The sequence below is a fragment of the Aulonocara stuartgranti genome (genome assembly GCF_965226115.1).
Source record: "Aulonocara stuartgranti genome assembly, chromosome: 3".
Lineage (NCBI taxonomy): Eukaryota > Metazoa > Chordata > Actinopteri > Cichliformes > Cichlidae > Aulonocara > Aulonocara stuartgranti.
In genome coordinates, this window is record NC_138941.1 from 77071085 (window position 1) to 77084808 (window position 13724).

The window sequence follows — 13724 nt, forward strand, 5'->3', positions numbered from 1 at the left end:
GAGGGCCGGCCAATGAGGAAGGAGGAAGGCAATGGCGGCGGTGAGAAAGCAGTTCTGGAGGCCAACCGTGCAGACGGCAACGGCGGCGGCGAGGAAGCAGTTCTGGTGGCCGACCGTGCGGAAGTATGTAGTTGGTGGCATAGTGAAGGAATGTCTCATCCTAGGAGGTCTGTAACACTCCAGGGTGTTCTGGCTTCACCCCCACATCCTAGGAGCATGAGAGAGGTCGTACCTTGTCTTATTGTTTTACGGTAGGATTAACGTAGCTATGTCAGTTTTAGTTTAAGTGCTTTTTTACATATAGATGAACTGTTGGATTTTCCAGACCAGCAGGTTAAAAGAAGTCGTTTATGTGGCCACACACACACACACACACACACACACACCTCCACATTCCAATGTAAGGAACAAACGTTCACTGAAGTATAAATAAAGACCGGGGCAGTTTCTCGGGGCGAGTCTCAGTTCTGGAGGCTGCCCTTGCTAGCAAGAAGTTCTGTGTGTTTCTCTTCTCTGAGTCTTTACTGAAGAAGTGTTTTAGAATATATTCTTTGACACTGTCACAGAGTAGAGACCTGTCCATATGTACCTCTGCTGTCATATTTGGATATTAGAAACTTCCTCTTTCTGCTTGTTGGACAGTCCAGTGTTTCTTCTTTCCATAGAAATATGTAAATGAGTCTGTATATAACTCATATTAACAGTGTGTCTTTGAGTCAGGGCTAAAAACAGTTTGTTCATATTGAAATACTGAGTACAAAGAGAGAGTGTGTTAGTATGTTTCCTCCAAATGAAAGAAAAGTCATTTTCATGTGACAGAGCGACGATGCAGTGGAGTCTGTTTCTGCTTCTTCTGATGGGTGAGTGATCATTTTACCAGGGCTCCTGATTGTTTCCACCTGAAATCCTTTAGTTTGATCAGGACTCATTAAACAAATGAACTCTTACTGAGAAAATCAAGGATTGACCTGTAAACTGGACAGTTTGATGGGAACATGAGTTTCCTGCTTGTATCGGCAGATATTCAACAGTATTTCTTCTGTTTCAGGTCAGTGTGTCTTCATCACATGTCAGCTGTATGAGTACCACTTTATTAAAGAAGAGATGAGCTGGGATGAAGCACGGGCATACTGCAGAGAGAACTACACAGACCTGGCCAAAGTGTTTGACCTGACAGACATGAGAAGACTTCAAGACTCTGCACAGAATCAAACAGAAGCCTGGATTGGACTGTACAGCGAGCCGGGAAGAGACAACAGGACGTGGCACTGGTCTCTGCCGGGGGAGGAATACACTGAAAATAAGACCTGTTGGGGAGATACAGAGCCAAATGATGGAGCATACCCTGAGAACTGTGTGAGGACAGTAGACAAGTGGGCAGATTATCCATGTACTAACACATTTCAGTTCATCTGCTATGACGGTGAGAATATGTGGACAGTAATATGATAATACAATATTTATTAATGTTATAATCTAGTTTATAATCCGAGTTATATCATATGGTCTTGAAAGAGGCAGTTTGAAGAATGAGAGAAATTAGTTGATAAAGATGTTTTTGTATTTTTCTGTTGACTCGACAGCAACAATGAAAGACAACAAAACCTTTCATTTGATTATTATGCCGAAGAAGACCTGGACTCAGGCTCAGAGCTACTGCAGACAGCATCACACCGACCTGGCCAGTGGACTCGATCAGATATACAGTGAAGAGTTTAAGACGCTGCTGAACTCTAAAGCCCCTAAGGTGAACTCGTGGATCGGCCTGTTCAGAGACAGCTGGAGGTGGTCAGATGGGAGTAACTTCTCTTTCAGATACTGGGACTCATTTAATGATGGACTAAACAACAGGAAATGTGCTACGACTCTGTTGGGGAGATCAGGAAGATGGAGCTCTGCTGGATGTGACCAAAGAAAGCCTTTCTTCTGCTATGATGGTGAGTTTACACAGATTTATCTCAGCTGTTTGTCCAATAGATGAACTGCTGGAGTCTCTGAGAGGATTTAGGTCAGTATGTTTCTTCAGCCACTTATTTCTGCAGGTGAAGATGTTTAGCTGATGGTTGGAACAGAGATTTCTCTGTAGAGCTGCTGATTCGTCTGAAGAATCACTGAAGTGTTTTCTTTTGTTCTTCCAGGGAAACTGGACCAAACATCCAGAGACTTGAAGTCCAGATTTAACTGATTTCATGTTTTCTCTGATTTTATGGCAGATAAACTGATTCTGATCAGGGAAAACAAAACCTGGGAGGAAGCCTTGAATTACTGCAGACAGACACATCATGACCTGGTTTCAATCAGCAACCCTCATCAGCAGCGATGGGTCCAGGAAAGAGCCAAAAACGCCTCGACTCCTTTCGTGTGGCTGGGACTGCAGTACGGCTGTGCTGCACGTTTGTGGCTTTGGGTCACTGATTATGTAGTGTGCTATGAGAGGTGGGCTTCAGGGGGAAGGACTGAAGCCTGTGGCATGTCTGCAGCCATGACCACAGGAGGGCAGCACAAGTGGGTCAGTCAGAGGAGAAATGAGACATTTAATTTTATTTGTATAAAACACTAAAGTTTAAACCTAAAGTCACTTCTTAGCTGCACATGTAGATTTTCTGGGGTGAACTCTGTGTTTCTGCTCAGTGTTTACAGTCTCTGGGTTTGAAAATGACCAACAGATTTTTACCTGCAGCTTAGACATTTGCAGAGAGCAGTCTGTGTTTCATGTCCTCTCCTTTACCAGAGTCAGGAGCATCTTGGTTTCTTCCTTCATTGTTGCTGGATTGGTTCATTATTAAACTGTAGCAGGATGTTTGTTGTATTTAGTTCAGATAAGATGAAGGTTTTAATGTTTCTGCTTCATGTGCTGTAAATCTTTGTATCGCACCATTGTATCCTCAGCTTGAATTACAAAGCCTGTCACTAAAAGCAGGTAAAAACATGTTTGTGTCATGACTCCATATGAGCTCCATAATCTGATCATGTGTTCATGAAGACAAATAAACCTTCATTTAACCAAGTCTGTCACTGTTACAGCTTTCACAGGAACAAATACAAACAGCGCCACCTAAAGGTAAAACCAGGAAACTAACATGTAGCTCCATGACATTTCCACAAATGAAGATATGCAGGAACTGGAAATGAGTCTTTCACATCACTGTGGAGGAGTTTTTGGTCGTGTTTATTTGGCAGAATTGTTTGAATTCAGACACATTAGAGGTTTTTCAAGTTCATCCCAAATAAACTTGATCTGATTCAATCTGATTCAGACTTTGACTCAGACACTCCAAAACGGTTGATCTAATTTCCTTGTGTTGGTGTTGTTCCCAGATCATCATACTAAATGTTGTTCCAGGATCAACATTGCAAGTGACCAATCAGAATGTTGTGACGTCATACTTTTGCGACTTCGGGAAAAACCGGCGTAAAACAAAAAACTGTACTTAAGCTGCTTGAAACCGCCTCTGCCCGCCGATCAACGGACCCTGACCCTAACCCTAACCGTAACCCTTTAAGAATTGATATAGTCATTGCAACATTGGAATTTCATAAATGCACGAATGGCTTGGCGCGCAAAGGAATAACGTCACAACAATGTGATTGGTCACTTGCAATGTTGAACCTGGAACAACATTTTCATGATGGTCTGGGAACAACACCAACACGAGGAAATCAGATCATCCCTCTAAAACCTTCATTTTGGTTGAGCCATTCAGAGTTGGACTTGCTGGTCTCTCTGCGTAACCTCAGTGCTCTTGAGGACATAAACTGATGTTTGGACATCCTCCTTCAGGATTTCTGAGAGCAGAATTCATCCTGAGGCAGTGCAGCAGCCCAGACCATCACACCACGTCTGACTGCTGCTGTGAGGTGTTTTTTTTATGAAATCCTGTTATTCTGATGTCCGATGTAGCGGGACTCAAACCTTCCATAAAGTTCAGCTTTTGTCTCTTCAATCCACAGAAGAGTTTCTGAGGAGGATCATCCAGATGTGAGATGAGCCTTTGTGTTGTTTTTGCTGAGCAGTGGTTTTCTCATTTTCTCCACTCAAAAATAAATCCTAACTTCCCAAATTTAAATAAATGGCTTTATAGCTGAATTTCTGGGTCAACCTAATTTCACTAGACGTTCCCAGTATTTTCAGTGGTGGACAGATGGGATGTACCACTTTCAGAGGGCTGTTATAGAACAGTCCAACTGATGATGGGTTTCACTTCATGGTCAGCTATAAATCCATGACTTTTGAACATGTTTGATGTTTCAACTATAAGTGGTTGAAACATGGTCAACTATAAGTATGTAACCTTGGTTTCTGGTTGTGGTGGTCTTACCTGGTTTCTTTTGGCTGTGGCTGTACTTCAGACTACAGTTTATCTTAAAAATGCTTTTCCAAATTAAACACCAACATGACAGGACAGTGTGCACTCAGCTTTTACTTTGTTGACTCCTCAATGCACATGGCACAGGGGCCGTCACACCATAAACACTCCCTCCATAAACACGATGTAGGAACCAAGGTTACTTTGCAAAAAAGTGAGGCAAGTAACAATAAAGTTGTTACATAAACATTAAACACAAATGTGTGTAAAATTACAAAATAATGTTGCATCATACATGTTTAATACTTGGCCAAAACGTAAATACATGTGCCATAACTACAGTTATAAATAGATCGTCGGTTACAACAGAACAACTGTCAGGTTCCACCAGTATTTCACACATTTATTCAACATTTATTTAACACTTAGATTTCAATCTTGAAATTTAATGATGATTTGGATGAAAAATCAACATTAATTCAATCTCAGCTTTTCCCAAAAGTCTCTGGGATCATCAAGATGTTTTTGGCACATCTGAGATGAGCCTTTAGTTTAATCTTGGAATTCTGCCATCCAGGCCATGTTGTTTGCTGCTTCTCTTTCTTCTTCATCTCATTTTTTAATTAGTTTGATGATCTGAAACTTTTAAATGTGACAAAAATACAAAAAAGGGAAAATCAGGGACAAGCACTGTTTCACATCACTGCACCTGAACGTAGGTTTGAAGAACCTCATCAAAGTCTGTTAGAGAGCTGAATCTGAGTTTAACCTGTTTGTTGCGCCAACCACAAACTGTCATCGAAGCCTGTCAGACATCAACGCAGCGGCTTACTGACCTCTGCACCATGATGAAGGATGAGTGAAGCAGGCCTGCAGTGTGACATTATTTACTTATCTTTCTTATCATATAGCAGAGGGAGTTTTATTTTGAAAGTCCTGTCAGGGTTCAGTAGTTTGTAGTTTGGAGACAGAGCAGGACTGGAGCTGGTTCAGCCTCCCAGAGTCTGATGATGGTCCCACTGAGCTCACAGCAGAAGGATGACACCTTCACAGCTGCTCCACCCTTCACAGGAGGAACCCCACCTTTATCCAACCCCATACTCCTCCACTGAGGTTTCACCAGATCACCTCTGCAGTTCTTCATCCATCCCCCAGGTGTCTGCACCAGCAGTCCCAGATCACCTGACCATCTGAGTCACCTGACCACCTGTTCGGTGTTTCTTTATCAGATCTTTCTTTTCCATCCATGTGATCTTCATCAGGCTCTGATCAAAATGAGTTTTATATAATATGCTATTATTATTATTATTATCTCAGTTTGCTCTGTGTGTGTGTGTGTGTGTGTGTGTGTGTGTGTGTGTACACGTACACGTTTTTACACCTGTCTGTCACCAGGAACCGCTCAGGCCTAACCAGGTGAGCTGCTTCCTGATGTCCTGAGCCTCTCATTGCTTTGTTTGGCTGTCAGGCTGGAGGGGGCGGAGCTCTGTGGGTGTTTGTGTTCTTTTCTCAATAAATCTGTGTCCACAGTCATGTGATCGGTTTCTTCTTTCAAACCCTGTAATGACAGAGAGCTGTTTTGGCTCTGCAGTGTGGGCGTGTGTTTACTTTGCTGTTAATAAAGTTAAGCAGATCAAACAGACAGCACACGCTGACCTCTGACCCCTGTGAGCAGCCAATCACAGCGGGCTGAGGAGTAAAAACAAAACAAAACCCGAGCTCATCCTGACCCATGATGAAGCTCTGGATCCTGAACTGAGAGCAGCCGGAGTCCAAACAGAGAGTCGGAGGTGAAGGTGAGAATCTCCTGTGTGTGTGTGTGCTGCCGACCCCATCAGGTTCAGATCCTGTGGTGCCGTCACTCACTGCTGGTGAGGGGCTTAGGTCAGATGAATAAGGTTATGAAGCTGCCTTAGCATGGTGCACAGAGAGCTCTGTAAGAGAGGAGAGAGAGGGTCAAATAGCTGAGTGGACAGCAAGCGTTATTTTCTGTGTTGCCAAGTTAAAGGCTTGGGGGGGAGCAGGTGAGTACAGTCTCCACACTGCTGAGGGTGATCTGCAGAGAACGGTGCTGCTACTCGAACCAGGCGTGTGAAGGACGGCTCAGCCCAGCAACCTCACCTGAGAGCACTTACAAGCAGAGAGAAAACTCAAACCTGCCGAGTCGTAGCAAAGCTACACATACAGAGACATTTTGGACTGGTGAAAATCTTCAGTTCTGTAAACTGAACTTTGTAAAAACTGTTAGAACAAAACAAAAATTAACAAATCAAATGATCACATTTCATACCCAAAAAGTTCAAAGGTACACTTTTCAGGGCTGCAAGTTTCTGATCGTTGTTACTTTCTTCTTAGCCACAGTTCTGATCAGCTGAACAGGACAAACTGAAAAATAGAAACAGAAGAGCTCAGAATAATTAAAGGATGAAGACTAGTCTTACAGGTGTTTCAGTTAGTGTGTGTCTGTGGAGCGCAGCCGGGCCCAAACACCCCTCAGACTGCTGCTCATCAGACTTCACTTCATGCACTGATTACTGGAGCTCAGAAACACAGACTCACCTCGCAGCTGAATGTATGCTGTATGTCTGAAGGTTCTCAGTCATCCAGGTCATCATAGTCTAAGGATCTTGGAAAGAAAAGCATTTGGACTTCTTTAGGTTGCTTGAAGACGTTTCACCTCTCAGTCCCAAATTTAGGTTTTGAGATCCCTTCCCAGACACCTTAAAAGCGTCTGGAGGATGTGAGGTTGTTTCTAATCTCCTGAGACAATGAAGGTATATATTTTCCCGTTGTTGAGATTGTCCCTGTGTTTTGTGCCTGCAGAGCTGCATTGTTACCATGACTACCCACCTGACACAGGTGAGACACACGTGAAACACAGGTGAGACAAGCTCCGCCTCCTTTCCCCTGTTACCATGGTTATATCTTTCTCTCTGGAGGCTTCCTTGATGTCCGTCCACCACTCAGTGTCTGATGATAATGAAGAAGAGGAGGTGGGAGGTGCTCAGCGGGCGGAGCTGAGGCTGGCGATATCAGAAGACGAGGAGGAGGCGGGACCTTTCAGTGACCTCACAGCTCTGGTGATGAGGTATCGTCATGGAGACCGGCGATGCTGTGTGCTGTTGTGTGTGGGCGGAGTCATCGTGTTCACCGCTGGTAAACAGATGCCAATCATTTTAACCGATTAGTCTCATCATGTGACTAAAGCCGGCATTGCTTCTCCCTTCCAGCGTTCCTATTGGCTTATGGGATCTTCAGTGGGCGGTACCACTGCTCCCAAGCAGAGCAGGGGCATGAGCAGCAGCTGGGTGGGGCTAAAGCTCCTTCAGAAGGAGGGGCGGGGCTTTACTTGGGAGAGCTAAGATTGATGATGAGGAAGCTGCTACAGGATGAAGACATCCACAACACAGTCAGGTAATGCTCGCCACCATGGACCATAAAGGCACCAGATTATAAGGCAAAACAAGAACAGATCAATGAAGTATTCTGATTCTGAAACTAGCGAGCTAACTTCCTGCTAACTTCTAACTCTGTTAAACTTAATAAATTCCATTTTCATGGATGTTAAACTTGATTGTTACACCTGGTAGAGCAGCAACGTTATTATTTTATTAACGATGAAAGAATTTAGTCGGGTCCTATTTAATAACTTCTGTATGTATGTGTGATCAGTCGCGTGAGCCGGGCAGCTCATCCTCCAGGCTCCTCGGAGGGTACCTCTCTGGCCTCAGAGATCCTGCAGCGCTTCAGAGACCTGCAGATGGACCACACCTGGACCGAGTCGCTATACGCCACGCTGCAGTTCCCCGACAGGTAAGAGTCAGAGAAGCTCCCCCACATTCAGGACAGACCAGCAACAAAATAACCTATCATACACTTAACATGTCACATCAGGATACTTTTGGGTCTTAAATGGATGCAGCTGGTTGAAGCTCAGCGCGAGTAAAGTCCCAGCACATCCTGGTTCTTTCACTTATTGAAAGAACCATTGCTTTGAACATGTGGTCAGGCTCTGGAGCTGATTTGGAACCAGCTGATCCAGGACCAGCTGAATTAAAACTTTAACAAAAAACCCTTTATTTTTCCTGCACCGTAGTTACTGGGTGACGGTCAGGCCCCATCTTATCTTAATGAGCTTTTATAAAAAGCTCATTAAGATAAGATGGGGCCTGATTATTTAAGACCTTGTATGTGAGGAGCAGGATTTTGAATTCAATTCTGGATTTAACAGGAAGCCAATGAAGGGAAGCCAAAACAGGAGAAATCTGCTCTCTCTTTCTAGTCCCTGTCAGGACTCTTGCTGCAGCATTTTGGATTAACTGAAGGCTTTTCAGGACTTTTTAGGACATCCTGATAATAATGAATCACAATAGTCCAGCTTGGAAGTAATAAATGCATGAACTAGCTTTTCAGTATCACTCTGAGACAGGATCCTCATATGTTTTTAATGAAATCACTTCTGAAATGTTTCCAAAGCAGTGACTTGATCAGAACAAATGAGAATGACTCTGTAATAACAGTGAGAACAGCAGAAAAGGATTAACGGCTGGATTTAAAGACAGAAACCAAACCCACATTTACACACAGCTCATTATAAAGAGCTATTTAACATTTCAGCAGTGCTCTAATTTGACCACCAGAGGGTGCTACATTCATTTATTTGTGTGCAGGTCTCAGAGGAGCTCTCTGAGCTTGGTGGACTCTGCAGGTCGGGTCTCAGAAGAGATTCCTCTCAACCCTTCTGACTACTGCCCGTACAGCTCCACAGGAAATGCCACAGTGAGCCAACCAGAAAGGAAGTATCTGTCACCATGGTAACCAAAGTCCCAGTTATTGATGTATGTCTCTTTGCAGGGGGGTGTGGTCTATGCCAACTATGGCCGACCGGAGGATTTTAAATGGCTGAAACGTGAGGACGTGTCTGTGGCTGGCTGTGTGGTGGTGATGCGTGTTGGGGGCGGGGTCAGTTTTGCGGAGAAGGTCTGGTTGGCTGAGAAGAACGGGGCGAGTGGAGCTTTGATCTACCCTGACCCTGCTGATGTGCCGCAGGACCCTCGCCGCCTTGGCCTGAACACACACACTGCTGTGTCTGAACATGTAACACACACACAAACAAACATTATCCACGTCTCCTGGCCAATAAGCATCCTCATCTCCCTTCTGTTGTCCAATCACAGGTCCACCTAGGGTCAGGGGACCCCTTCACCCCTGGCTTTCCCTCCTTCAATCACACTCAGTTCCCGCCCATTCAGTCCTCCGGTCTGCCACTCATTCCAGCCCTGCCAATTACTGCCACTGTGGCCTCCAAGCTGCTTAGGTAAGCCCCACCCCTCAGGTAACCTGCCCAGGTGTGAGTGTGACTCACAGTGCTGTTCTGTGTCTCAGCCAGCTGACAGGTCCGTCCTGTCCTCGGCCCTGGCAGGGTCGGCTGCCGTACGTGCGCTGCGTTGTCGGTCCCGAGTTCAGTAACGGACGCAGAGTCCAGATGTCGGTTCAGAACGTGATGAAGCCGATCCTGCTCAACAACATCTTCTCATCACTGGAAGGCAGAGTGGAGCCAGGTACGTTCTGCTGACTACAAACACAGACAGGTGAATGTGCCACAGTGGTAAACCTCAGTATCTCCCTCCCTGTCAGACCAGTACATCATACTGGGAGCTCAGAGGGACTGTCTGGGTCCGGGAGCCGTGAAGTCCGGAGTTGGAACTGCGATCCTGCTGGAGCTGGCTCGAACCTTTTCAGCCATGGTGAAGAAGGGTAAGACTCACCTGGATGCATGTGTGCTTACTGTGGTGGTGGGAGCTGAAATGATGCTGGCATTACTTTGGTGTGTTGATTCCTCTGATTTGTCTGAACTGATGGATTCGTTTACAGGTTTCAGTCCAAGACGCAGCTTGTTGTTTGTCAGCTGGGATGCTGGAGACTTTGGGAATGTTGGAGCAACCGAATGGCTTGAGGTTCAGTCACAGAAAATACAAACCAAACCAAATTTAACAGTTTATCAAAATAACTGCCTGACCTTGGACCTTTGACAGGGTTATCTGTCCATGCTTCACCTGAAGGCTGTGGCCTACTTCAGTCTGGACCAGGCAGTCATGGGTAACAGAGCTTGAAGCCAATCAGAAAGCATTTTCTTTGCTAACCAAACACGGTGTCTTATGTTGTCCTTCTCATCAGGTGATGAGGTCCTGTCAGCTTACACCAGTCCTCTCCTGGTTGACCTGCTGGACGCTGCCATCAGACAGGTGTGTGTGATACATCTGTGATGCATTAATACTGTGGTCACACAGCTGGATGGAGCTCATCGCCCTCACACATTTATTAAAAAAAAATAATGTTGATCCCATTTTTCTGGACCCGGAGTCCCTCAGGGATCTATACATGGACAACAGCTGACCTTTGTGTGCATGCTATGGCGATGACACACTCATTTGCAATAAACACTTTAAAAATACCAAGGTTTTAATATAATATATGAATTGAACCCCAAGATTTAGTTCTTCTGTCCATTTTGTGTGGCTGAAGTATAATTGTTGGATCATCTATGTATGCACGGTTGAGATTATAGTTTTTGAGTTGGGAACGATCCCAGACAAGCCCCAATCATGTAACAGTAAAAGCATGAATCTGTGACCACACTACAGTTAAATGTATCTACAAATAGCTTTTATTCACAAAGGTGAGTCTGTCTGTGAGACCACAGTCTGTGCCATTGCCTTTGAAAGACTAAATTACTGGACAGACAAAGGCCTTATTTTCCAGCCTCTCTTAACCATTTATCAACCAAGAATCATGCAAGCCTGGGATTATTTTCTAACTTTGGCTGTTAAATGAAAAATAAATCATCCTCATGTTTCAGAAAACGTTTTAATTTTTTCTCTAGCCCATAATGGTTGAAGAGTAGGGTCATGTGAAGTGTACATTAGGCCTTGTGCTACCATGATACACTAAATATTCCCATAAACCTCATCTTCTCAAACAGAAATAGAGTCACACTCATTTAAAGACTGCTTGGGCCCATCAGTTGAATAGAACAGAATAGAATTTACCTTTATTGTCATTGCACATGTCACAAGTACAAGTCAACGAAATGCTGTTTGCATCCATCCAGAAGTGCTTTGGCAATAATATAGATATATTACATTATATGGATCTATTACAGGTATGTTAGAATGTACATGGTATGAAGATGTTATGAATATGCTATAACTATAAGTATGTACAGGCTGTGGTAAATAAAGGGTTAACCGGAACTATCAATTGATTACCAAACCACATGATGCTGTGCATGAGTGGGCCTTCATGTGTTCCAGGTGGAGCATCCCAAACATGCAGGTCAGAGCATCTACAGCCAGGCGGAGAGAGATGGAGGTAGCTGGAGGATGTGAGGACACACACACACACACACACACACACACACGTTACTGTGATGACGCCTGACTGAGCTGCTGCTGTCTCCTCAGTACGAAGCCACTGTATCTGAACAGCGGCGCTTTCAGCTTCACGGCGTTTGCAGGAGTTCCAGCCATGGAGCTCAGATTCACAGAGGTACACGTTACACGCCAACATCATACATACTCACTGTCATGGTACATGATGTCATGTTATCCATGTCACATGTTCAGGAGCGAGCATATCCATTCATCAACACGCCATTGGACAGTGTCTCACGCCTGCAGGAGGTGCTGGGGGGTCGTCTGGGGGTCACGGGGCGGAGCTTAGGGGAGCTGGTGGGGGAAATGGTGCTGCGATTGGCCCACGACCACATCCTGCCCCTGCGCATCACTTCCTACGCCCAGACAGTGCTGCAGTTCAGTGCTCAGCTCAACAAACACTCTGCTGAGCTGCAGGTAGCTCACCTGTGTGAGTGTTTCTACACATGTTTGAACCTGTCGCTGTCATGTGACCTCTGTGTGTGTGTCCAGTCCAGAGGTTTGTCTCCTCAGTGGGTCTTCAGCGCTCGAGGAGATTACAGCCGAGCGGCAGAGACGCTGCAGAGAGCCATCGACTACAGCGACCTGCACGAGCCCACCATAACACGCTTCTACAACACTCGCATCATGAAGGTACGAGTGCTGCAAACAGTACTGGAACAGCTGAATCGTGGAGACACGAGCCCTGCACGTCTTCTCATGTGTGTCCTGCAGGTGGAGTACTACTTCCTGTCTCAGTACGTGTCTGCAGTTGAGACGCCATTCCGTCATGTGATCCACGGCCGCGGCAACCATACTCTGAGTGCGCTCACTGAGCACTTGGGCCTGCTCACCTCTGACCCCGGACGCTTCGACGAGAGCAGCTTCAGACGGCAGCTGGCGCTGTTCACGTGGACGCTGCAGGGCGCCGCCAACGCTCTGAATGGAGACGTGTGGAGCATCCACAACATGCACCGCTTCACCCACTGAGGCCTGCTCCAGAGTGATTGATTATTAATTATCGATCAGTATCTATTTATGTGCAGATATGAGTTTGCAGTGCAGACATTCAGGTCAATGATTGTTCATCAATCCTTTCACTGATTTCACTTCCATTAAAGTGTTTTACAGACAATGAGATTCTTTATCTTTCCTTTCACCTCCCAAACAGGAAGTTAACATCAGTGACATCATCATTATCATCATCACCAGCTGTCTAGCTCATATCAGTGGTATTCTTCGTGCCCATTGGTTGATGCATGTGGCTCAGAGACTGGCAGCTGCTGTTTTATAAGTTCAGACCAACTTTAACAGGTACCATGATAGTAAATCCACAGCAGTTATGGCGCCCTCTGGTGGTAGCTTTCAGCATGGTCACTGCTGGCTACACAGACAGTGCTACGAATGAAAGAAATCAAAGTGGCAGCAGTTCAGCTGGACACAAATCAGTCTCCATCTATTGATTCTAGTGATGTTCTATCAGGTTTTAAAGCACGCTGATATCCTGCTGCTGTTGAGTGCACAGTGGTGGGTGATGTAATGAAGGCGAGGAAGTGTGACACACAGAGCTGAAATATGTTGAACTATGAATCTGGTAGAGATCAAAACTGCTACACAACTGTTGTTACTTCAATATATAAGTGAACACAGTTTATGGTCTGTTGAGTGGAACAGAGACAGCTGATAACCTCTGCAGTGATGACTCCCAGCAGAATCTCTGACTGCAGTTTCAGGTTTATGATGCTCAGGTTCATTTTATTTTATATTATGCTGGTTACAAATTAGACATCACAGCTTCATTAATGGATCAAACCACAGAGCTCATCAGAGTGTCGGGCTCCCACCAGAGCTCTGAACAAACACCATGCTAACATGTGTTACAGGTACAGTGAGGCTTATCTCCACCCTTCCTATGGTAAAGAGCGTGTATGCCCTCCACCTCTCTGCCCCTGTGCAGCATGTTCAGCGGTGCTTTGTGTCAGACTGGACCAAGTCGTGCTGTGCA

The 13724-nt window shown here is 45.2% G+C and overlaps 2 protein-coding genes across 2 annotated transcripts; both read left to right on the forward strand.

Annotated features, from left to right (window-relative positions):
* Nucleotides 1–781: 781 nt before the first annotated feature.
* LOC309703205 (putative C-type lectin domain family 20 member A) lies at nt 782–2185 on the forward strand (the record flags this gene model as incomplete). Its single annotated transcript, XM_082527917.1, has 4 exons — nt 782–860; nt 1049–1423; nt 1584–1937; nt 2139–2185. Exons 1-4 carry the CDS (start codon nt 791–793, stop codon nt 2183–2185), a joined length of 846 nt encoding a protein of 281 aa, XP_082384043.1. The 5' UTR covers nt 782–790.
* A 3840-nt stretch (nt 2186–6025) lies between these two features.
* On the forward strand, nt 6026–12771 carry tfr2 (transferrin receptor 2). The gene is made up of 18 exons (XM_082528391.1): nt 6026–6103; nt 7131–7166; nt 7247–7463; nt 7538–7721; nt 7980–8120; nt 8978–9086; nt 9162–9404; nt 9485–9624; nt 9693–9868; nt 9945–10064; nt 10182–10264; nt 10343–10406; nt 10485–10552; nt 11621–11691; nt 11771–11855; nt 11933–12157; nt 12233–12373; nt 12455–12771. Exons 2-18 carry the CDS (start codon nt 7146–7148, stop codon nt 12707–12709), a joined length of 2343 nt encoding a protein of 780 aa, XP_082384517.1. The 5' UTR covers nt 6026–6103; nt 7131–7145; the 3' UTR covers nt 12710–12771.
* Nucleotides 12772–13724: the final 953 nt, after the last annotated feature.